Source organism: Haliotis cracherodii, unplaced genomic scaffold (assembly GCF_022045235.1).
Source record: "Haliotis cracherodii isolate W230 unplaced genomic scaffold, xgHalCrac1.p SCAF_2, whole genome shotgun sequence".
Lineage (NCBI taxonomy): Eukaryota > Metazoa > Mollusca > Gastropoda > Lepetellida > Haliotidae > Haliotis > Haliotis cracherodii.
In genome coordinates, this window is record NW_027266275.1 from 21,639,992 (window position 1) to 21,666,400 (window position 26,409).

Genomic DNA, 26,409 nt, shown 5'->3' on the forward strand with positions numbered 1-26,409 from the left:
AGTGTTGATATAGTATTTGAGATACGAGGGGGAGATTTTATTTATCATCCAACATCATTCTTCCAACTTTTTCAGTTTGTAGACAGTCATAAGCAGTGTTTTACGTGTTACAAGTACTGCTAACAGCAGCGTGGCAGTGCGATTAGTGATATCATTTGGTTGTGACGTCGTGGTAACCAATGACGTCACAATGGTCTGCAAAGCATTGTGATGCAATTTTCCTGCAGTGATATCTACAATGTAGATATCGCTTGATCTCACCCAAGCATATCTCCTGTGGGAGCCAGTTTTGGATGATAAAACATTTTATAGCCAAAATGGATAGAATTATCATTAAACCGCCCGCATGTTATCAGAAATGAGCGGGCCACTGTAACTTGATAATGCCCTCATATTGCATGACGACGGGCCATTATCACGCCCGTTGTTAGGTGACGTCATAGGATAGGGATAGGTGACGTCACGTTCAATAGTGACGTCATCTGGTTTGTTCTTTGACGTTTCCATATTTGTAAAAGTTGGAAGGTGACATTGGTGTCGATTACAGTAAATGTTTCACAACCGATATTGTTGTTTCTTTTTATTTGATAACAAATTCCATCCATTTTAGCTATAATAACGGTAACGCTATTTTTCAGGGCATTATCATTTGCAGAAGCCCTCGGTCTTTTCAACTGCCCTCCCTCGTCGGGCAGTTATTGGAAGACCTCGGGCTTCTGCAAATGATAATGCCCTGAAAAATAGCGTTACCCTTATAGTAGCTATTACTTTAATTATGTAAATGTATTAATAACTTTACCTCTGTAGAAATATCAATGTCAACAGTATCATGCATACCACTATTTGTCAACTTAGTACCCCATGGTCCTTGAAAATAATGTAACATCTTTCTGGAAGCCACTTTTGTGAAAACATATTACTGGTTTTGTTTTCATAATATATTTATTTTCTACTTTCATATTACATAAGTATTGAAACTGAAATGTGCCATGTTCTCATTCCTGATTCTGAAGGTACCACATGCAAATTACAATTTTTGTTTTATCTTCTGAGCTACGCGAATTATGAAAGTATAAGTACTTGCATCAAAGGTAGATATGCTACAAAATGTCTTTTGCGCCGTGTTCATACTCTGGATCAAAGTTATCTTGTATCACGTGGAGATTACACTGCGAAACCAGTGGTTGATAGTATGAGTAACATCACACACCGTCGGTGTACGATGACACGCATTACACCAAGTCACAGAGGTGACCGCCCGACCCATGAAGTCGCCTCCTATGACAAACACAGGTTACTAGGGACCTATTCGAACCCGGAACCCTACATATTGATGCAGGTCGTGTTAAAGCTACACAACCTGCTTGTGTTGATAGAGTATTATAATAATTATCCAGTAAATATGAGTTGCTGTACCATTGTGTCTGAAGGACTACACTATGGCGTTATAAGTCTTGGAGGCAAACAATCCCCAGGTGAGGTGAAATGACGTGTAACGCAGTGTTAGTCTTTATTGAGATTATAATGCGACGTGCACACGAGTGTGTGTGTGTGTGTGTGTGTACTTGTGTCTGCTTGTACTAATCCAGACTAATGCCGGTGTTATAGTGTCAGTCGGCCGTCTGGAACACCATGCCGCTGTTAAATATGAATACCCGACTCAGAGACAGTATACTGGCTCCAAATCCGACCAGTGCTTGTTTTAGCTCCTTAATGCCGAGAGCCAGGCAGGGTAACAATAAAAACCATCTTTTATTGGTTTGATGTGGCCGGGGATCGCAAACCCGACCTTCCGCTCTCCGGGCAGACGCTCTATCCACTACACACCACGGAGGCGGTCGGAAACCACCATGAATCTCACAGGTGCTTTGCACAACAAGAGACAGGAATGTAATTGGTCGATCCTGTACGCCCCTGTTTTTTCTTTAAGCAAGTGCATTACTGCACGTGTTCATTCACGGGGGACAGGGTGGTGGGGTAGCGACTGGCCCAGTGGTTAAAGCCCTAGTTCATCACGTCGAAGACCCAGGTTTGATTCCACACATGATTGCTAATGATGTGTGAAGCCCATTTCTAGTGTCTCCCGCCATATTATTCATAGGATATTACCCGATATATTATTCATAGGATATTGCGTAAACACACTGTGTAACATAGTTTGTTTGTCCCATAATTGACCAAGTGTAGTGTATATCTAACCTTGCTAGTCCCAAATATAACCGTAGGAGTCCGATAACCGGATACATGAGCAATATGTTCCGTTTTCAGGGAGTGTCTGGAAGGCAGGGTTCAGGATGTCTGACCTCCGGTTTAGTGGAGACTCTCTGCAGAGGGATAGTCAGTCAGACAGACAGACAGAAGTGTTTATTAAAGTCTCACTCTTAAATATTACATTCAGTAAATTACATTTTTATCATGTATAAACATTTAAGATCAAGCGATTTATTGGAGACTATTTTTGTACATGATAATATATATTGATATGTCCGGAGGTGAAAAAAATCAGTGACATCCAATAACGAGACAAATTAGCAATTGAATAGAATAGTACGGCAATCAGAGTCTGAGCAAATCTGGGCTAGGAACGCAAATCTGCTCGGCGAATTTGAGGTCTTCGACCAGTAGATATTCTGCATGACACGTACCAGTGCATGTACGCACATGCTCGGCACTGAGCTCGATGGAAGCTGAATGCTTTGGGAACCAAAATAACCTAGATTGATGAAAGCCCAGTAAACTGAGGAGCAATAATTCGCTCTGCAGAGTTACGTCCCTTAGTCTCAACAGACATCAATGATTGAGGGTTATAGAACCCAGATTCCCTGTGTTTATGTTTCATGGTTTGACTGCATTATACCAGTGCTCTTATAGGTTGTAGCAAAGTTGGTAAACGTCTTATCACGGCAGGCATATAACGGGAATATTGTTCAAAGCTGTTTTAAAACAAATTTTCTCACTCACAATAAGTGAAAACTTGCATGCAAACTGCTACCTGGCCCTCTCGTCTCTGTTGTTTAACGCCGCACTCAGCAATATCCCAGCTATACGACGGCGGTCTGTAAATAATCGAGTCTGGACCAGACAATTAAGTGATTGATAACATGAGCACTGATCCACGCTATTGGGATACGATGACATGCATCAACCAAGTCAGTGAGCATGACCACACGATCCCGTTAGTCGCCTCTTACGACAAGCATAGTCGCCTTTTTACGGCAAGCATGGGTTGCTGAAGACCTATTCTACCCCGGATCTTCACGGGTAGGGGTACATGGCAAAGAAACGAACAAATATATATATATATATATATATATATATATATATATGTTATTGACACGAAGCATTGTCTGTGTTGCTATCTTACACATCTATGTTAAATTGGACCATAAATAATAAGGTAGTGATTTACTTCATCTTGATAGTAAGAGGTTATTTACTTCATCCCCAGTGTAAGAGGTTATTTACTTCATCTCGTGGGGGGGGGGGGGGGGGGGGGGGGGGGGGGGTCGGGTAGCCTGGTGGTTAAAGCGTTCGCTCGTCACGCCGAAGGCCCGGGTTCGATTCCCGACATGGGTACAATGTGTGAAGCCCATTTCTGGTGTCCCCCGCCGTGGGGAAGATGTGTGCCCTCAGAGTACATGTCCTCAAGAAACTGACAAAGGCAGATAGCGGTGCGGACGTGCCTGGCGCCATGTTTGCCCTTGAGCCGACCTTCGTTGTAGGCGGAAGTATAGTCACCACAGTGGTGTTGAATCAGCAGTGATGCCTGTGAAGACAAGTTGACATATTGTAATTCGAGGTTACGAATACAATTGAGAGTGAAATTTTACTCTACCCCTACTGCCTGCATCACCGACCAGACCCCTACTGCCTGCATCACTGACCAGACCCCTACTGCCTGCATCACTGACCCAACCCCTACTGCCTGCATCACCAACCCCACTCCTACTACCTGTATCACTGACCAGACCCCTACTGCCTGCATCACTGACCCAACCCCTACTGCCTGCATCACCAACCCCACTCCTACTGCCTGCATCACTGACCAGACCCCTACTGCCTGCATCACTGACCAGACCCCTACTGCCTGCATCACCGACCAGACCCCTACTGCCTGCATCACCGACCAGACCCCTACTGCCTGCATCACTGACCCAACCCCTACTGCCTGCATCACCAACCCCACTCCTACTGCCTGTATCACCGACCAGACCCCTACTGCCTGCATCACCGACCAGACCCCTACTGCCTGCATCACCGACCCCACTCCTACTGCCTGCATCACTGACCCAACCCCTACTGCCTGCATCACCGACCAGACCCATACTGCCTGCATCACCGACCCAACCCCTGCTGCCTGCATCACCGACCAGACCCATACTGCCTGCATCACCGACCAGACCCCTACTGCCTGCATCACCGACCAGACCCCTACTGCCTGCATCACCGAACCAAACCCTATTACTTTTCTTAATGTATCTTGGCTCTAAGACTCCTAGATTTAGGGTTGAATGTCAGTTGCAGTCACAAACAGATTAATTTTAGTGATCGGCAAGTTCTACTGCTTCTGATCTGCCGAATGTTCGCGCTCGTGACTAGACTAGTACTGCGCTTTCAGTCTTCTATGTGAACATATAAGGAAGGTGTGGTACATATACATTTATAATATTAAAAAACCCATTAATGTTATATTTATTTTGTTATTGGAGTCATTCTAAAAAGTCGAGTGTGTCAGCTAACCTTTGATGTAGTTAAACCCATTTCGAGATCCCTGTCTTCAAGAAAGGTTTCCAAGAATTTCTGAAAGTAAGTCAAAACATACATGTTAATCATAAACCGTAAGCTCATATCATGAGTTTGTTATGATTTAATGTGTAAGTTGTCGAGATTTATTACACACGCGAGATAAATATAATAAAATAGACTAATCAGTCTCGATTATCCCCGGAAGCAGATTCGATTGGACGTGGAAGGAAAAATAACTGTGAAATTGTATGAATGGATCACCGAAAATCAGTGTTGACACCAGGTGTTCTCGAAAAGGGTAAGCATGTCCTGCCCAACTGGCAGCACCCGCCATTCACACAATTTGCTTTAAAAAAGTTAGTGTTTGTTTGTTGCCTGTCGACGCATAGGAGTGCTCCGGCTAAGCGACGGCGTTTTGTAAACAATCGAGTCTTGACCATACAAGTGATGGACCCTATAATTCAGTGACACGAAACCACATTTACTGTTTTTTGTTGAATTACAAACGATGAATTAAATATGAATTACTTCTGCTGTGCAGATATCACAAGATTTGTTTCCCGTTTAACGCTATAAACCAGCTCTAAGACAGCCTGTAAATAATCGAGTATAGACAAGACAATCCGGTGATTGATATTATGAGCAAGGGTCCAGGCCATCAGACCACGATGAAACCTCTCGCATGTCTTTTCCGGAAAAAAACAGTACTATTGCTCAACCATGACTATGTCAATATACACTTTTCTCAAGAAAATATCATCGAAAGAATCAGATACGATTTAATATAATCTCAATTAATTGACACATTTCACACAGTAAATAAAGTTATTGTCTTTCGTAAGAATACCTAACACTTGCATTTTAGAGGAATTTACAAATATGCAAAAACTGAACAATGACAATTAACATATTGCCGATATGACATTTTAAGTTAAGGGCAAAATGAAAATAATTCATCGCATGAATTGTTTTGTACATACCTTGCATTCTGTTGGATCATAAAACCAAAATTGGAGCTGAAAACAAACGATGTCAGTTATAGACACATATGGTTAAAGTAATATATGCTTTGAATGAAGGATGCTAGTCAAAGGTAAACCGAAATATCGTTATACCTCTTCGTTAATGTTCGGGTTGGATACCAAATACTGAGTAAGTGAGTGATTTTAGTTTAACGACGCTTTAAACAGTATTTCAGTTATATCAAGACGTGTCAGCTTGATGTTGGAGGATATTCCATAGTGATCCCAGTGCCGTAGCCAGCCGTGTGGGCGGGGGGGGGGGGGGGGATGAAGTGATACTTGTACAAACTACGGCCTTGGATGCAGGTCTAAGTTATTTACCACTTTTATGAACCTAACTAGCACACGTATGATGCTTACACGCCTTAAAACACAATCAGGGCTAATTGGCACACAACTCTGTAGAGCGAATTACGTCACTTAGACGACTGGGGCACGCGTGCTTCCAAGATACCAATGGTGTTTTCTGTTGTTGTTTGGTTGTTTAACGCCGCACTCAGCAATATTCCAGCTACATGACGGCGGTCTGTATATAATCGAGTCTGGACCAGACAATCCAGTGATTGACATCATGAGCATCGATGATCGCCCGATCGCTAGTCGCCTCTGACGACCGCATGGGTTGCTGAAGATCTATTCTACCCCATATCTTCACGGGCCACCAAGGGTGTGATGACATTTATGAAACTTTGTATTTTATGTTCTGGAGTCACATCTTTGATTTTACAAGTGTTTAACGTTACGTGTACTGACAAAGGTCCGGGAGAGAATGCAACCGCCCGCTTGTAACTTAAATCCCACGATTACGTTGTACTTCAGAAATATTGCGTTGACTTCATCAACTGCTTTGCGGAGTAGGCACCATCTCTGAAGCGAAAACAATAGTAAAATACACTTATATTTCAGCTTGGCCATTTTGGAGAAGGCGAAATAAGGAAAAAGATTAATCAGGTATTATTCAGAAGGTCATAATCATTTATACTTTTTTTCACGATACTCAGGTCAAGTGTTGCTCATATTGGCTGAGAACAGACTTTATAAAGAGAATTGTATGGAGACGCCGAAATTCGATTCCTATGGGCGGGGGAGTGAGGGGTGTTCTAAACCACGCTTAGCATTACTTCAGTCAAATCGGGGAATCGAACCAGGGCTTTGTTGTCATGAGCAAACGGCTTAGACCACTAGGCTACCCCGCCGGCCTCGGAGATGCATATTAAAATAAGCGAATAAATAAACGTCATGAATAATGGATAAATACGAAATTGCAAGCCTAATGTTAACCACTCCAGTGCCTTGCATAATAATTGCTTTTAGTAATATTTTGCGAAAGGTTTAAATTTTTACATTATAACTTATTAATTTCTTTCGAGGAATACATGCTTCCAAAGCATGGCATACGCATTGATTCCGACGCACATGTAATGATTGCTTATTTGTTGCACCCATTACATCTTTCTGAGGCAAGCCTATATCAAAGTCTACCCTTGCCATTTCAAGCCTAATTTTCTGTGCTAAAATATGAGAGGACTGTCGCACATATCGATAGAACAGTCAGAGAATGTTTAAAGGGGCACTGATCTAACGCCATTTCCCGGATTGGTTGTTGCCTTTGTTATTGTTTTTTCCCCTGTGAGTACCCGGATGATACGCAACGCAACTGAGCGTGACCAGAGACTGGGCTACCGTCTGCAAGGACAGCTAAATAAACTTGGAGGCTGGAGGCAATATTTGTTTTACGCATTTTTGAATAAACACTGATTAGTTAAATGTGATCTATAAAGATTCGACAAAGGGCGCATGTTAATTAATTTCTTCAGCCTAAACAAACAGACAAAAAGAACGGCGGAGCTCATCGGAAGTCGTCATTTGGAAATACCCCAGATGGTTATAGTTTAATACTAAAAAAAAGGTATCCATGCAGTGAAAGCATTTTCGGATTTCGGATTGCGTCGATAATACGATTACTACTCCCTTGTTGTCATCAACGTTTTCTCGTATAACCCTACACTTGTGTATTTGTCGTCATTCACTTGATGCTCAGTTAATGAATTTATTACAGGTACAATTAGTGGTAGCACCACTTAGATTACCTGACAAAGGTTCTCATTTGGCATTTATTGTGTCTGGGGTAATTATTCAATCTATATCCAGGTTTGAAGTGAGGTGAAATGTGCGTTATGTAATATGCACGTGGCAGTCCAGCAAGAGATGAATGATCAGTTGATTTACTTTTTTAGGTAAATCAACGGATCGTTCCTAGTCATCAAAGGATTAACAGAAAATACGTTGATTGATTAATCACTGTTATCTTGCACAGTGGATATGTCAAAAGTGAGTGTTTACATGTCTAGGTTTACTAAAACAAAGGGAATACACTCATATCATGGCGTGAAGTGCCGATGTAAAAACAACATACTTTGTTCAAAGGGTTAACTGATAATACGTTGATTGGTTGCTCATTGTTATCAAACTCAGTGGATTTTTTAGGAACCGTGGACGTTATGAAAATAGTTGTCACGTGGCCTTTCTCAGCCAACCCTTGAGACTTGACACCTATGTGAAACACCTGAAACAATCCAAGTGATCAGTTGAGAAACGAACACTGGTTATAATATCCCGAAACGATATATATCTTTTAGAATATTTGATAGTTACAGAGACACGTGACATCGAATAAGTTATTTTGTATAGCTGCAGATGAGTGGGACATTATTCCTTTGTGTGGATATTCACGGATACATTCCTCGAACAAGGAAGCTGCCTATTTATACACATAAATTTGGTAAGTTGTAATTATGGTATTTGCATTTTGTTTTCCTTCATTTGAACCGATTCGTTCTTGTTTCTCTACGTCTTGGTTGGGACATTCTTCAATGCGCGATAGACGTTGTTTTCACAGGTCATTTCCTTTGTAAGCGTGTATAGATTACCGTCAATTTGTAAAATGTGATTCTCTCAGGCAATTTATAAAATGTGTAAATATTTCAGTCATTTTGACTAAAAGATCTGTCCAGATTGATTAAGACGATCAAAAGGGCCTACAAACATCACAACAGATTATTATGTAGGATTAGAAGCCAAACAACATAGAAATGTACTTTTCAACGTAACATTTTCAGTCTCTTGGTGATGACATTAAACATCAAAATGTTTGGAATTCGTTATCATAATAATACAGATGGAAATGTTTTTCAGTCACTTTGTAAAATAACTGAATATTTATACGTTTAATAAATATGTTACACATTTTGACAGTAAAAAAATATACACACTATAAAAAAAGCAATGCTCAGATGAAATATTTACTTTGTGTTGCAAGTCAAAATAGTGTAAACGAAAATCGCAAAATTACCAAGCAAGTGACTTATCAAAACTTCGTCACCATTACCGATGCTACCCACAAAAATACCTACATTTCCTTATTATCTCGAAAACTGTATTTCATTTTGTTGATCAATGTGACCATACGCTCTTATTACTACCGGTATCCATAAAAGTGACTAATGCGCTTACGAATGGCGCAACAGAGGTCGCGAGCTAGTCTAGATTTCTGCCCTACATCCGGGTACTCACTGGGAAAAAACAATAACAAAGGCAACAACCAGTCCCGGGGAATTGCGTTAGATCAGTGCCCCTTTAAAGAAAATCAACATCCGGATTCATCCTGACCAACTCATTTTTTCCCGGGACAAGCCGAATGCCATTCGTCACCACTCGCCCCTTTCCGTAACCTGTCCCGGAATAACACAAGTTGGTCACGAATGGCCGAATGCAGGTTACGGAAAGGGGCGAGTGGTGACGAATGATCCGGATTCCAAAACATGGGCGGTGCTATGGCCTCAGCCATTGACCGTCGAATTTGCTCCGAAATTCTTCCCAAAATTAAGCGAAGACAATTATTTTTGAATTGGTTCAAAGATTTCAGTCAACTCGCCCAATTACTTTATGTACTAGTATTTGAGTGTCAGCTCAATCGCAGTGACTGAGATGCAGGGCTAATTCTCGACGACCCCATGCTGAATGTTTCATGTCACTACGATGTGCAGTGTTACTTGATACTGTGTAGTTTGTATAGCTATATTATTATATAAGCGAAATGAGGCAGCACTAAGTATTTTACTGTGGTAATCTATCATTGTGTGTGTCTATCAGGGATGAAATCTCGAATCATTTCGTTGCCTGGTCGACCAGAACGTTTTTGTGAAGCCACTCAAAATAAGAACAGCGATGTGATTGGATATCGCGTATTCATCACAAGGGACAGAACTCGTCTTCTCTATGGGGTGGCGCCACGATCGGGCCAAGGCTTGAAATTGCAAGGGTGAGAACTGGACTTTGATATTGGCAAGTGGACACTCCTGCCTCGGGAAGATGCACCCATGAGGATCCGAAACACACTGCCTACTGGCCTCCAATACCTATAGCTTGCAACATGGCAAGAAAACACTTTACAGACACCTTCCGCAATTTTGGAAAGGAATGCGCACGAGCTCATTTAAAATACTTAGTAAAGTTAATCACTGATGTTAATTTTAGGTGTTTATGTATTACTTTGATATAAAATGTCGAGGTTTAATCCAATACAAACTCGGTAATATATTTTGCCTATATTGAGTTTTATCGCCCTATATAATTAATACACTATAAATGTACTAACATTGTCGCGTGCAGCCATACCGTAACCGCACACAAACATGGCGGGTAGGGGTCTGGTAAAATGCAAAATGCGAAAGGATACATTGACAAAACATCATTGCCGAATTAAATTAATAAAGTGTGTGGAATGTTAGACATACTCGTCAAAAAACATCAGTGACATTTCTGACAATTTACTTACCATCCTTCTCTGAATATAAAATGTTATAGCGATGGATGACCAAGGCAGCGATAGAGACCAACAGAGTGTGGGCGCTTGGTATCCTGTTGCGAAGAAAACTACAATGAACATGATTCCTAAAACGAGTAGGCACGCAAAGACTGGCACACAGCAAGGTCCGAGGTCACAAAACAGTCGACAGAAGCACGATGCAGAACGAATGATGTCCATCGCCCGCTGAAACTCATCAGTTGGAACCTGCGCAGGCAACAAGAGGAGTGGGTGAGTGAGTTGGGTTTAACGCAGCTGTAACAGTATTCAAGTCATATCACGGCGTGTCAGCTAATGTGGGAGGAAAGCCCGAAGTGATGCAGGTCTCAGACGTTAACCACTTCGGTGAAACCCACGAACACGGGTATGGTACTGACAAACCTAGAAACATAATCGGGGCGAACCGGGATTCGAACACACAATCATAGGTTTCTGGCGTGCCCAATGGACGCAACTCTGCACAGCGAATCGCGGCGCCTTAGACGACTGGGCCACCATCGGCCCCTAACATGAGGAGGCATATATGAATGGACATATTCATGAATGAAGTGACTGTCAAGATATTGTTTTCACTTGATTGAACTGGTATTTCTTCTTAATAGTCCTACGTGCATAATCTGTATCTAGTGTTTCGCATACAAATTGATTAAAGCAGAATATATTAGTGTGGTTCGGAATAACAACATTGAAGCAATGGATCTGAATTTGTTTCGAAGTAACAAACACATACCTAGATACCCGATCACAGTACCAAACACACACCTGGATACTCGATCTCAGCACCAAACAAACACTTGGATACCCGATCACAGTACCAAACACACACCTGGATACTCGATCTCAGCACCAAACAAACACTTGATACTCGATCTCAGTACCAAACACGCACTTGGATACTCGATCTCAGTACCAAACACGCACTTGGATACTCGATCTCAGTACCAAACAAACACTTGATACTCGATCTCAGTACCAAACAAACACTTGGATACTCGATCTCAGTACCAAACAAACACCTGGATACTCGGTCTCAGTACCAAACAAACACTTGGATACTCGATCTCAGTACCAAACAAACACTTGGATACTCGATCTCAGTACCAAACAAACACCTGGATACTCGATCTCAGTTCCAAACAAACACTTGGATACTCGATCTCAGTACCAAACACGCACTTGGATTCTCTCTTAGTACCAAACAAACACTTGATACTCGATCTCAGTACCAAACAAACACTTGGATACTCGATCTCAGTACCAAACAAACACTTGGATACTCGATCTCAGTACCAAACAAACACCTGGATACTCGATCTCAGTTCCAAACACGATTTGGATACTCAATCTCAGTACCAAACACGCACTTGGATACTCGATCTCAGTACCAAACAAACACTTGATACTCGATCTCAGTACCAAACAAACACCTGGATACTCTATCTCAGTACCAAACACGCACTTGGATACTCGATCTCAGTACCAAACAAACACTTGGATACTCGATCTCAGTACCAAACAAACACTTGGATACTCGATCTCAGTACCAAACAAACACTTGGATACTCGATCTCAGTACCAAACAAACACTTGGATACTCGATCTCAGTACCAAACAAACACTTGGATACTCGATCTCAGTACCAATCAAACACTTGGATACTCGATCTCAGTACCAAACACACACTTGGATACTCGATCTCAGTTCCAAACACACACTTGGATACTTGGTATCAGTACCAAACACACAGCTAGATACCCGATCTCAGTAACACATACCTAGATACCCGATCTCAGAACCAAACACACATGGATAATTAATCACAGTAACAAACACACGTAGATACCTGGCATCAGTAACACACTCACCGGGCTATCTGGTATCATTAACAATCATACCGGGCTATCTGGTATCAGTAACAATCATACCGGGCTATCTGGTATCAGTAACAATCATACCGGGCTATCTGGTATCAGTAACAATCATACCGGGCTATCTGGTATCAGTAACAAACACAAACGTAGCTACCTGAAAAATGTATTAAAAAACATACCTCGATACCCGGCCTCAGTAACGTCTCAGGTATATAAGGAACCCTCATTTGTTCTCCAAAGAGACACTTGTAGTCGGAAGATAGCTCCGTCAACAAATCCATGTTTCCTTAAGACGGGAATACAATCATGCACATGAGTATAAAGTAGCAAGTAGTTTGGTGATCTTGCAATGTGTTACTGTTTGTGTTTTTAAGACTCGCACCGTCAGCATCAACATCACCTTACATTCTTTGAATTCTTTCTTTAAATTGGAAACTGCACAATACGTTCACATACTCGAATGCATATATTTCTTTTTTTTACCAAGTTAATGTTGTTTTATGCATAATAAACATTATATCAACATTGTTATTCACTGATACGCAGACAGTAAGGACATCTGACATGGAGGGAACAGCTGGGCGGCGCAATTCAAGTGATACCAGTCTCACCGTGTCGGGGTTCGATTCTTAGGTCCTTTGTACCCGTTAGATTACCGAGAAGGTCATCTGAAATCGTATGGTTCCATTTTTGTTAAAATAAGTAGTTTCAAGTAATATCGCGACATATTCCTTGAAAACTAAACGGCCGGGCAAAAGAAAGTAGAAACCCATGATTGAAGGTGGCTCAATATTAAACACACAAGAAATGGTTATTCGATGGTGACGTATTTGATAAGGGTATCATAGTTGTGTTTTGGACCTATTCGCAGTGTTTTAAAAACGTTTGTAATTTTTTGGTCAAATCCAAGTTTCAAGTATACTTTATTTTTCCAGGCAGTATATTATTTCAGTGTTCTGAACCGACAAAACTCTTTCGTATATATATGCAGAAATGATTTCAACTGTGAGAATTAAGTTTGTTGTCATATGAATCTGCTTTCCTTATTATGTGAGCCGATGTGGACATAAACATATGTGTAATTAATAATTCGATATAAATAGTTATTGTAGTATCGGAAAGATGAATGGAGTTTAATCATTCAGATCAATAAGTTCCTTCATAATCAACTTGGGAGCGTAGTGTTTTAGAATAAGTACACTCACCTTTAGAAACTATGGCGTCAATGAACCGCTGGCACCACTCATGGCCGGGAGTTGCGTCGATGTAGGTGAGAGTCTTGATACTGTCAGGAACACGGCACTGCTCCACCATGACTGGCACAACCAGAAGCTGACTCTCCTCCATGCTCAGGATCATCCCCATCTCTACCTCAAACATGCACCAGTGACTCTGGATGAAGTCTGGAGACAGCACTAACACCGTCTTCTCCGACAGTCGGATGTGTTCAGTGATGTTTTCAATGATGCGCTTGCCGCCATGAAAGTCTCTCTCGTGCATGCTGCATTTGAAGCCGAGGTCTGGCGACTCTAGCTGTTTGGTTACCTCCTCCACCCACTCCCTGTCGGTGATTTCATAGGAAAAGAAGACGTGGTACTTCTTTCCCTCTGAGAGCGGAGGGGCAACGCTCGTACATGGTGGTGAACGGGCTTCCACTGCGATCGCAACAGGGTGTGCAGATTCATACGAGTGTATAATCTCACCACATCGAGGCCGGGTGGTCACGTCTCTTGAGGCTGTGAAGTTAGTGAGGTGGTCAGTTTGAAAAGAGTGATCAGTTAAGGGGCATTCACACGGTACAACTAGTGGTATACAACTAGTTGTACCGTGTGAATGCCCCTTTAGTTAGGTCTGATGCCGCATCGAGCAGTATTTCAGTTATATCACGGCGTCAGCTTAACGTGGGAGGAGACCCCGCGGTCATGCAGGACTTAGACGTTTACCACTTTGGTGGTGACAGTAAGTTTGTTTCTTAACGCCGCTCTTAGCAATATTCCAGCAGGTGTATGGTGCTGACAAACGTAGAAATCGGGCCGAATATGGGATTCGAACCCACGATCATAGGTCTTTTGACATGGCTAAGCGACACAACTCCGGTACCGCCATCTACACGATCTTGAAAGAAAATGAATTAAGATATGTGATGTAAACCCTTTCTCACTGACGATGTCTTTCTACCTAAACGGAATTTATTGTACAAGGGTATACATACAAGTTACATAAGGACAAGAAGTTACTGAGCAAATTAATCTCACAGGGACTGTATCATGGAACCCTTGGTTATTATTGCTAGTCAAAATCGCGTTGTTACAACATTCAATGAATCTGTAAAGTTTTCAAAACATATTATGGTATAGACATGTGGATCACCTTTTCAAATTTGACGCATCAGTGACAAATATGATGCCGTATGTAATTCCCTATTTTGTTTCCGTGATTTTTCAGGGGAACAATTGACTTGCCCTTGCATGTGTTTGTTTCGGGTACCAACTTTTAGGCATGATATACGTTCCCCTTTTCAAGAACACCTGCGGTACCATCGCCATTTGATAGTTATTCATAAACACATGCTTATGATGTTGTCGGAATCGTACAATGAACTCTATTTTTTGAAGAGATTTCTATGATTATGGAAATGGTTTTTGTTGTCCTAATTTATCAAAACGCATTGTAAAAAATGTTGTCTACACAAATGCCTATGACATGTATGCAAGAACAACGGCAAATATGTCGTCTTTTTTACCTTTTGTAAGAGGAGGAACAGACCCCGAGCGACTGTCTGCCACGCTCGTATAGGTGTGGTTGCCATTGTGGCGAGGGTGAGCAGATAAGGCGCTATGGTCACTGCGAGTCTGATCACTGTAAGTTGGTGTTGAATGAATGGGGCTCCGTCGTGTCATGTCCACTGTAACTGCATCATCATTCGTCAGATTAGATGAACAAACGACTTTTCTCACAGTTGGGTCCTGTTCCCCTTCGTGTTCCTTTAACCTGTCGAGCAGGACATTCGTGCTGAGAGACGTGACGTTCCTGAAGTCGATGCCCGTCGCTGTGATGTCGTCACCATGGTTTCTTACCTCAACGCCACATCCAGCTAATTCATCCAGAGATGGACCCCGAAGAGGCTGTGGAAGGTGATATGGGGATCCTTGCATGGACCCATCATCAGGTTCTGACAACAGAGGCGTCGTGTCCATTGTGTACCAAGGACAACAACGTGCGAACCGATTTACTTAATTTTGGAATGATCCAATTTCTGAAACGTAAACAGTTAAATCTTATACTAAAACCAAACTAATGATTTCATTTTTATTGTCTTGTTATTTAATTAATAACAAAGTTATGCGGCTTTCCACTTGAGTGAATGAGTGAGTGAGTGAGTTGGGTTTAACGCCGCTTTTAACAATATTCCAGTTATATCACGGCGTGTCATCTTAATGTGGGAGAAAAGCCCGAAGTGATGCAGGTCTCAGACGTTTACCACTTCGGTGAAACCCACGAGCACGGGTATGGTGCTGACAAACCTAGAAACATGATTAAGGCGAACCGGGATTCGAACACACAATCATAGGTTTCTGGCGTACCCAAGGGACGCAACTCTGCACAGCGAATCGCGGCGCCTTAGACGACTGGGCCACCCGTGCCCCCCTTTCCATTTGAATGACACCCCTTTTACTTTTTGGATTTTGTTTTAAATTGGTCAAATGCCACTAGCTACCTAACAAACTATTTGCACTTCTGGTCTAATAACCTTGACCTTCAGTACATTTTCAAATTGCAAGCAAATGTGATTTTATAAATGGAAAGTCACTGTAACATGTTGTAAATACTGGTTTCTTCTGGCCATGGCCATTCACGCTTAATGTTATCCAATCATAAATCAATTGAGAGGATAAAGGTCAAATTTGAGCAAACACGGAAGTCGCCCAGTAATGCATGGGGTTTAAAGGGGTATTGTATGTACCTTTGCCATTAAAGGCTCGCTGACCTGGATGATACATGTCATCGTATCCCAATTGCGTGGATCGATGCTCATGATGTCAACCACTGGATTGTCTGGTTCAGACTCAATTATTTTCAGACCGCCGTCATCTAGCTTTTATATAGCTAAGGGCGGCGTTAAACAACGAAGAAAGTACCTGGGAGGTCAGGAATATACATTGGCATGTGAAGGCGAAGGTCGCAGCAGAGTAAAAAATATTCACACAAAAACAAAGTGACCTTAAATACTGCACATACTTCTCAATAATACATGCAGGCGATTATGATTGTTGCAAGAGACGACTAACGGGATCCGGTGGTCAGGCTCGTTGACTTGATGCATGTCATCGTATCCCATTTGCGTAGATCGATGCTCATGATGTCAATCACGGGATTATCTGGTCAGGACTCGATTATTTACAGACCGCCATGTTATAGCTGGGATATTGCCGAGTGTGGCGACAAATTACAAGCAAACAAACATTTCATCTGATCAACTAGATCGCGAAAGTGAAAGTCCTAGTGTGTTTTCAAATAATGCAACCTCGAAAATGATAAAACGGGGCATTCCGAACTATATTCATTGCTCCAATGGGATAACCTTTGAAATGGAAGAGAATTTTATAGGTCGAAAAGACATTTTAAAGAATTTTCTTTCGTTCAATTTTAAAATTTTGAATCTAGCACTTTTTCATTATATTTTTCAAAGCATTGTCTGGAATGAAAATCGCCATTTTGAAACTAGCACCGTAAACTCTTTCTTGCGAAAATTTTCAAATGACTAGTTTGTTCTGAAACTTGCCCAAAATGAACAGTTTGTTTGCAGTGGGGGAAAATGAATAGTTTGTTTTGTAGAAAATACCCAAACGTCACATATAGTTTTGTGTAAAAAGTGAAAATGAATTATATATAATTTTTTTATGGTGCTCAGTAAATGAATAGTTTGTTGAAGGTAGCTGGGGAAAAAAATTGATTGTTCTCCAAACATTCCCACCCCCCTCATACAAATCAAGCACCGTGAAGATCCGGGTTAGAATAGCTCTTCAACAACCCATACTTGCCGTAAAAGTCGGCTATGCTTGTCGTAACTGGCGACTAACGGGATCGGGTGGTCTGGCTCGCTGACTTGGTTGATGCATGTCATCGATCCCAATTGCGTGGATCGATGCTCATGATGTCAATCAGTGGATTGTCTGGTCCCGCCTCTTTTATTTACAGACCGCCGTCATTGTGTTGTTATAGTGTTGTTAAACAACAAACAAACATACAAATCAAATGGATGCTCCCTAAATACGCCTACTGTTAAATTACTCCCATTCGAGTCCGAGGGCTCAATTCGGGATTAATGGTTTAACACACTTTTTAGCCGATCAGAAGGTTTAGTTATGGCTCTACCATAGTCATGGCGCCATATATTGTTGGATACTATTTCGTCGCAGACAGTCTCCTGATCGTCTCAGATCCTGCTTCCTTCGACATCTTCGACCTCCGGCGACGGCATTTCACGGGAATTTGTCGCCGCTTGTAGCGACCAGAACTGGGATACGACCAGAACTGGGATAAACAGTCCACAATTTCGCAAAACCCCATTTACTGCGGTAATGCTTTCGGTTAGCTCTAAAACACATGGCGATATATATGCGGAATATGATTTAATTTATATTTTTGGGGGGACCGTACTGAATATGATCTTTTGTATATTTCCATGTCCCATTCCAAATAAATAACGCACATTAAATTCTTCACAATAAATTGGAAACATCTTTACTTATTATTATTTTTTTGTTATTTTGTACTTGACAAATATTCACACGCCTTTCTGTGCGGTAATTCAAATTTATGCACAAATGTCACAGTTGTCTTTTAACAAATTATGTTATAATTAGATCAATAATTAGAATCAAGGATGTGTTTCTACATCACATTGTGGTCACAATAGTGTATAGAATGTAATGGAATCGGCCATATTACAAAAGTAAAAGCGGTAACTCGAGGGGTTTCTGAAATATTCCGGATTGTGGCCGTTAAATAAAAGAGCCCCGACACATTATGCATTCCATTTAGATTTTGTTTTGTATGTAACTGTAAACAATTTTCCGTATTCTGTTGTTTGTGGCCCAATTTAACGTGCGGTCTCCTCCAATCCCACGATCTGAATAGAAATGCACAATATGTATCCTCATTAATTTATTTAATGTAACTGTGCTGAAGGGAATCCTTGTAATTCACACATGAGTAGATGTGAGAAATCATATTTATATAATTTCAAAACAATTATTTCACTTGCCTCTGTATTTAGACAGGCTCTTTCCACTTCTTTTAATTAGTTCGATGGGTTAATTGTATATGGTTTGCCAGAAGATTGAGGCGAAAATTACACAAGATGAAAGTGTTTTATAATTCTTCTTTACAAAGTTACGGGGAAGTACACAGGTACATCGGACATAAAATATACATTACTCAGAATGAAACGCGGGGTGTTGTATATCAGACATGTAATAGACATCATTATAAATGAAAGACGCGGGGGAGTATGTATATCGGATATAAACTATACATCACTCAGAACGATAGATAACGATAGAGGGTTTGTATCGGATGTATTATATTTTACATACTTCAGAATGCTGTAGATGCAGACCAATGTAAGCTTTGAACCATGCTAAGAAGTATCCAAGCTGGATATTGACGATTGTTTCAGAATGGCATTCTACCCACATATACAAGTTAGTGGTAACCTCAAATACCTCCTTAACTTAACCCTATCACATATACATGATGCAGGTAATGCAAGCTCAGAAGTTTGGTGTGCAAATTTATAATAAATGTATAAATATAAATGTATAACTAACAGATATAAGCGGTAAGACGGATATGACTCATCATGGATGCATGCACCGGTAAACCAGACCTAACAGAAAGGACTATAAAGTTTCTCCATAGTGTTTTAGGAACCAGGCAGCTTCAATTTGAAATAAAGGAAAGATATATTGAAGCAAGTCGAAATAATATATTTATATATCTAGCCTAAAATCACGATGATCCATGGACAGTGCATTGTGTATGTCTATGTTGGGCATTGCTTAAAATATACCCACCGCTTCGCTTGTCATGTTAGGCGACAATCGACGGTTGGCTGGTTGTTTAAAGGGGCACTGATCTAACGCAATTCCCCGGGACTGGTTGTTGCCTTTGTTATTGTTTTTTCCCAGTGAGTACCCGGATGTAGAGCAGAAATCTAGACTAGCTCGCGACCTCTGTTGTGCCATTCGTAAGCGCATTAGTCACTTTATGGATACCGGTAGTAATAAGAGCGTATGGTCACATTGATCAACAAAATGAAATACAGTTTTCGAGATAATAAGGAAATGTAGGCATCTTTGTGGGTAGCATCGGTAATCGTGACGAAGTTTTGATAAGTCACTTGCTTGGTAATTTTGCGATTTTCGTTTACACTATTTTGACTTGCAACACAAAGTAAATATTTCACCTGAGCATTGCTTTTTTTATAGTGTGTATATTTTTTTACTGTCAAAATGTGTAACATATTTATTAAATGTCTAAATATTCAGTTATTTTACAAAGTGACTGAAAAACATTTCCATCTGTATTATTATGATAACGAATTCCAAACATTTTGATGTTTAACGTCATCACCAAGAGACTGAAAATGTTACGTTGAAAGTACATTTCTATGTTGTTTGGCTTCTAATCCTACATAATAATCTGTTGTGATGTTTGTAGGCCCTTTTGATCGTCTTAATCAATCTGGACAGATTTTTTAGTCAAAATGACTGAAATATTTACACATTTTAAAAATTGCCTGAGAGAATCACATTTTACAAATTGACGGTAATCTATACACGCTTACAAAGGAAATGACCTGTGAAAACAACGTCTATCGCGTATTGAAGAATTTCCCAACCAAGACGTAGAAAAACAAGAATGAATCGGTTCAAATGAAGGAAAACAAAATGCAAATACCATAATTACAACTTACCAAATTTATGTTTATAAATAGGCAGCTTCCTTATTCGAGGAATGTATCCGTGAATATCCACAAAAAGGAATAATATCCCACTCGTCTGCAGCTATACAGAATAACTTATTCGATGTCACGTGTCTCTGTAACTATCAAATATTCTAAAAGATATATATCGTTTCGGGTGTCAAGTCTCAAGGGTCGGCTGAGAAAGGCCACGTGACAACTATTTTCATTACGTGGACGGTTCCTAAAAAATCCATTGAGTTTGATAACAATGAGCAACCAATCAACGCATTATCAGTTAACCCTTTGAACAAATTGTATGTTGTTTTTACATCGGCACTTCACGCCATGATATGAGTGTATTCCCTTTGTTTTAGTAAACCTAGACATGTAAACACTCACTTTTGACATATCCACTGTGCAAGATAACAGTGATTAATCAATCAACGTATTTTCTGTTAATCCTTTGATGACTAGGAACGATCCGTTGATTTACAAAAAAAAGTAAATCAACTGATCATTCATCTCTTGCTGGGCTGCCACGTGCATGTTACATAACCTCACTTAAAACCTGGATTTAGATTGAATAATTACCCCAGACACAATAAATGCCAAATGAGAACCTTTGTCAGGTAATCTAAGTGGTGCTACCACTAATTGTACCTGTAATAAATTCATTAACTGAGCATCAAGTGAATGACGACAAATACACAAGTGTAGGGTTATACGAGAAAACGTGTATGACAACAAGTGAGTAGTAATCGTATTTCACAATCCGAAATCCGAAAATGCTTTCACTGCATGGATACTTTTTTTAGTATTAAACTATAACCATCTGGGTTTTTTCCAAATGACGACTTCCGATGAGCTCCGCCGTTCTTTTTGTCTGTTTGTTTAGGCTGAAGAAATTTTTTAACATGCGCCCTTTGTCGAATCTTTATAGATCACAGTTAACCAATCAGTGTTTATGCAAAAATGCGTAAAACAAATATTGCCTCCAAGTTTATTTAGCTGTCCTTGCAGACGGTAGCCCAGTCTCTGGTCACGCTCAGTTGCGTTGCGTATCATCCGGGTACTCACGGGGGAAAAAACAATAACAAAGGCAACAACCAGTCCGGGGAATGGCGTTAGATCAGTGCCCCTTTTTAACGCCGCACTCAGCAATATTCCAGCTATATGACGGCGGTCTGTAAATAATCGAGTCTGGACCAGACAACACGGACAATCCAGTGATAGACATCATGAACATCGATCCATGCATTTGGGATACGATGACATGCATCAACCAAGTCAGTGAGCCAGACCACCCGATCCCGTTAGTTGCCTTTTACGAGAAGCATAGTCGCCTTTTAGGGCAAGCATGGATTGCTGAAAAGACCTATTCTACCCCTATTCTACTATTCTAAGAAATCTTTAGATTCCATTAATTGTAGATTTTAAAGGCATTATCCCACTTCTGACCCATTACATAAAGATTCTGCTCACAAGTGTGAAATGTTATTTACTATCATCAACCGACAAGAAATCTTAAGATTCCATTAGTTGTAGATTTTAAAGGCATTATCCCACTTCTGGTCAAGGTGATATGAGTCATAAAATAGTCAAAAATCTCTTAAAGTTAGAAATATTGGCCTATTACATTAAGATTCTGTCCACAAGTGTGAAATATTATTTACTATCATCAACCAAGAAGAAATCTTTAGATTCCATTAATTGTAGATTTTAAAGGCATTATCCCACTTCTGGTCAAGGTGATATGAGTCATAATATAGTCAAAAATCTCTTAAAATTAGTAGTATTGACCCATTACATTAAGATTCGGCTCACAAGTGTGAAATGTTATTTACTATCATCAACCGACAAGAAATCTTAAGATTCCATTAATTGTAGATTTTAAAGGCATTATCCCACTTCTGGTCAAGGTGATATGAGTCATAATATAGTCAAAAATCTCTTAAAATTAGAAATATTGACCCATTACATTAAGATTCTGTCCACAAGTGTGAAATATTATCAACTATCATCAACCGACAAGAAATCTTAAGATTCCATTAATTGTAGATTTCAAAGGCATTATCCCACTTCTTGTCAAGGTGATACGAGTCATAAAATAGTAAAAAATCTCTTACAATTAGAAATATTGACCTATTACATTAAGATTCAGTCCACAAGTGTGAAATGTTATTTACTATCATCAACCGACAAGAAATCGTAAGATTCCATTAATTGTAGATTTTAAAGGCATTATCCCACTTCTGGTCAAGGTGATATGAGTCATAAAATAGTCAAAAATCTCTTAAAGTTAGAAATATTGGCCTATTACATTAAGATTCTGTCCACAAGTGTGAAATATTATTTACTATCATCAACCGACAAGAAATCTTTAGATTCCATTAATTGTAGATTTTAAAGGCATTATCCCACTTCTGGTCAAGGTGATATGAGTCATGATATAGTAAAAAATCTCTTAAAATTAGAAATATTGACCCATTACATAAAGATTCTGCTCACAAGTGTGAAATGTTATTTACTATCATCAACCGACAAGAAATCTTAAGATTCCATTAATTGTAGATTTTAAAGGCATTTTCCCACTTCTGGTCAAGGTGATATGAGTCATAAAATAGTAAAGAATCTCTTAAAGTTAGAAATATTGGCCTATTACATTAAGATTCTGTCCACAAGTGTGAAATATTATTTACTATCATCAACCGACAAGAAATCTTTAGATTCCATTAATTGTAGATTTTAAAGGCATTATCCCACTTCTGGTCAAGGTGATATGAGTCATGATATAGTCAAAAATCTCTTAAAATTAGAAATACTGACCCATTACATAAAGATTCTGCTCACAAGTGTGAAATGTTATTTACTATCATCAACCGACAAGAAATCTTAAGATTCCATTAATTGTAGATTTTAAAGGCATTATCCCACTTCTGGTCAAGGTGATATGAGTCATAAAATAGTCAAAAATCTCTTAAAATTAGTAGTATTGACCCATTACATTAAGATTCGGCTCACAAGTGTGAAATGTTATTTACTATCATCAACCGACAAGAAATCTTAAGATTCCATTAATTGTAGATTTTAAAGGCATTATCCCACTTCTGGTCAAGGTGATATGAGTCATAATATAGTCAAAAATCTCTTAAAATTAGAAATATTGACCCATTACATTAAGATTCTGTCCACAAGTGTGAAATATTATCAACTATCATCAACCGACAAGAAATCTTAAGATTCCATTAATTGTAGATTTTAAAGGCATTATCCCACTTCTGGTCAAGGTGATATGAGTCATGATATAGTCAAAAATCTCTTAAAATTAGAAATATTGACCCATTACATAAAGATTCTGCTCACAAGTGTGAAATATTATTTACTATCATCAACCGACAAGAAATCTTAAGATTCCATTAATTGTAGATTTTAAAGGCATTTTCCCACTTCTGGTCAAGGTGATATGAGTCATAAAATAGTAAAGAATCTCTTAAAGTTGGAAATATTGGCCTATTACATTAAGATTCTGTCCACAAGTGTGAAATATTATTTACTATCATCAACCGACAAGAAATCTTTAGATTCCATTAATTGTAGATTTTAAAGGCATTATCCCACTTCTGGTCAAGGTGATATGAGTCATGATATAGTCAAAAATCTCTTAAAATTAGAAATACTGACCCATTACATAAAGATTCTGCTCACAAGTGTGAAATGTTATTTACTATCATCAACCGACAAGAAATCTTAAGATTCCATTAATTGTAGATTTTAAAGGCATTATCCCACTTCTGGTCAAGGTGATATGAGTCATAAAATAGTCAAAAATCTCTTAAAGTTAGAAATATTGGCCTATTACATTAAGATTCTGACCACAAGTGTGAAATATTCTTTACTATCATCAACCGACAAGAAATCTTAAGATTCCATTAATTGTAGATTTTAAAGGCATTATCCCACTTCTGGTCAAGGTGATATGAGTCATAAAATAGTCAAAAATCTCTTAAAATTAGAAATACTGACCCATTACATTTACACCTTTGTTCATAGGTTTGAAATGTTATTTACTATCATCAACCGACAAGAAATCTTAAGATTCCATTAATTGTAGATTTTAAAGGCATTATCCCACTTCTTGTCAAGGTGATATGAGTCATAATATAGTCAAAAATCTCTTAAAATTAGAAATACTGACCCATTACATTTAGACCTTTGTTCATAGGTTTGAAATGATATTTACTATCATCAACCGACAAGAAATCTTAAGATTCCATTAATTGTAGATTTTAAAGGCATTATCCCACTTCTTGTCAAGGTGATATGAGTCATAATATAGTAAAAAATCAATTAAAATTAGAAATACTGACCCATTACATTTAGACCTTTGTTCATAGGTTTGAAATGTTATTTACTATCATCAACCGACAAGAAATCTTAAGATTCCATTAATTGTAGATTTTAAAGGCATTATCCCACTTCTTGTCAAGGTGATATGAGTCATAATATAGTCAAAAATCTCTTAAAATTAGAAATATTGACCCATTACATTAAGATTCTGTCCACAAGAGCAAAATATTATTTACTACCATCAACCGACAAGAAATCTTTAGATTCCATTAATTGTAGATTTTAAAGGCATTATCCCACTTCTGGTCAAGGTGATACGAGTCATTTTATAGTAAAAAATCTCTTAAAATTAGAAATATTGACCCATTGCATTCAGATTCTGCTCACAAGTGTGAAATGTTATTTACTATCATCAACTAACAAGAAATCTTAAGATTCCATTAACTGTAGATTTTAAAGGCATTATCCCACTTCTGGTCAAGGTGATATGAGTCATAAAATAGTCAAAAATCTCTTAAAATTAGAAATATTGACCCATTGCATTCAGATTCTGCTCACAAGAATTTACTATCAGTAGTCCTGAAGAAATCTTAAGATTCCATTAATTGTAGATTTTAATGGCATTATTCCATTTATGGTCGAGGCAATATGAGTCTTAATATAGTCAAAAATCTTGTAAAATTAACAGTATTAACCCATTGCATTCACATTCTACTCACAAGTGCGAAATGTTATTTATTATCATCAGCCGAGAACAAATCTTAAGATTCCAACTGTAGATTTTAAAGGTGTTATTCCATTTATGGTTGAGCGAGTAAGTTACTATGGTTTTATGCTGCTTTTAGCAATATTCCAGCAATATCACTGGGGGACACCAGAAATGGGCTTCACTCATTGTACCCATATTGGGAATCAACCCAGGTATTCGGCGTCACGAGCCAATGTTTTAACCACTTGGCTACCCGACCGCCCCCCCTTTTGGTTGAGGTGATATGAGTGATAAATAGAGGTTATCACGCGAGTGTGTTTTGGGATGGTAAATATCCTGTATTAGGAATAAACATTGTATTTAGCGAGCCTTGGCTTGTTAAATACATAGTAATTGATATTTCTCCAGATTCCCGATGGTTAATTCTGACTTGATCGCCGAATGACAAGGGCGATGCCATGTTTGTTTATAAACAGTGAAAGTAGTCCCAACTTGACCTTTGATATTTGCATCTCTATCCGCATATGACCCCAACGGATATCGTTTTTATCCACTGGCTTTATTCTGCTGAGAAACCTACCCATTATATGATAATACAGTATAAAATCTCATAAAATTAGAAATATTGACCCATTACATTCAGATTCTGTCCACAAGTTTGAAATGTTATTTACTATCATCAGCTGAAAGAAAATCTAAAGATTCCATTAACTGTAGATTTTACAGGTGTTCTCCCTTTTTCTGGTCGAGGCCATATAAGTAATGATATATACTGAACAACAAAAGTTCCTGTGACATTAAATAAGATTTAATGCAAAGTTATGTTTTTTACCAAATCTGAAACAATTTCTGTTTGCAACAGATAAAAGACTCCT

General features: G+C 39.2%; 1 protein-coding gene across 2 annotated transcripts in view; it reads right to left on the reverse strand.

Moving 5' to 3' along the window:
- Positions 1-3,510: 3,510 nt before the first annotated feature.
- The window catches only part of LOC139468814 (uncharacterized), a 34,858-nt gene continuing 11,959 nt past the window's right edge, over positions 3,511-26,409 (reverse strand). Inside the window, exons 1-10 of one of the 2 annotated variants that reach the window (XM_071250956.1) lie at positions 16,471-16,544; positions 15,250-15,762; positions 13,712-14,242; positions 13,118-13,174; positions 12,686-12,792; positions 10,606-10,842; positions 6,522-6,635; positions 5,727-5,762; positions 4,741-4,800; positions 3,511-3,766 (exon numbers count right to left, since the gene is read on the reverse strand). In XM_071250956.1, the coding sequence (XP_071107057.1) occupies positions 3,539-3,766; positions 4,741-4,800; positions 5,727-5,762; positions 6,522-6,635; positions 10,606-10,842; positions 12,686-12,792; positions 13,118-13,174; positions 13,712-14,242; positions 15,250-15,703 (1,824 nt within the window). In that variant the 5' untranslated portion in view covers positions 15,704-15,762; positions 16,471-16,544 and the 3' untranslated portion in view covers positions 3,511-3,538. Of the gene's footprint in view, positions 3,767-4,740; positions 4,801-5,726; positions 5,763-6,521; positions 6,636-10,605; positions 10,843-12,685; positions 12,793-13,117; positions 13,175-13,711; positions 14,243-15,249; positions 15,763-16,470; positions 16,545-26,409 lie in introns of those variants that run through there. The other variant, XM_071250954.1, reaches the window with a different exon arrangement.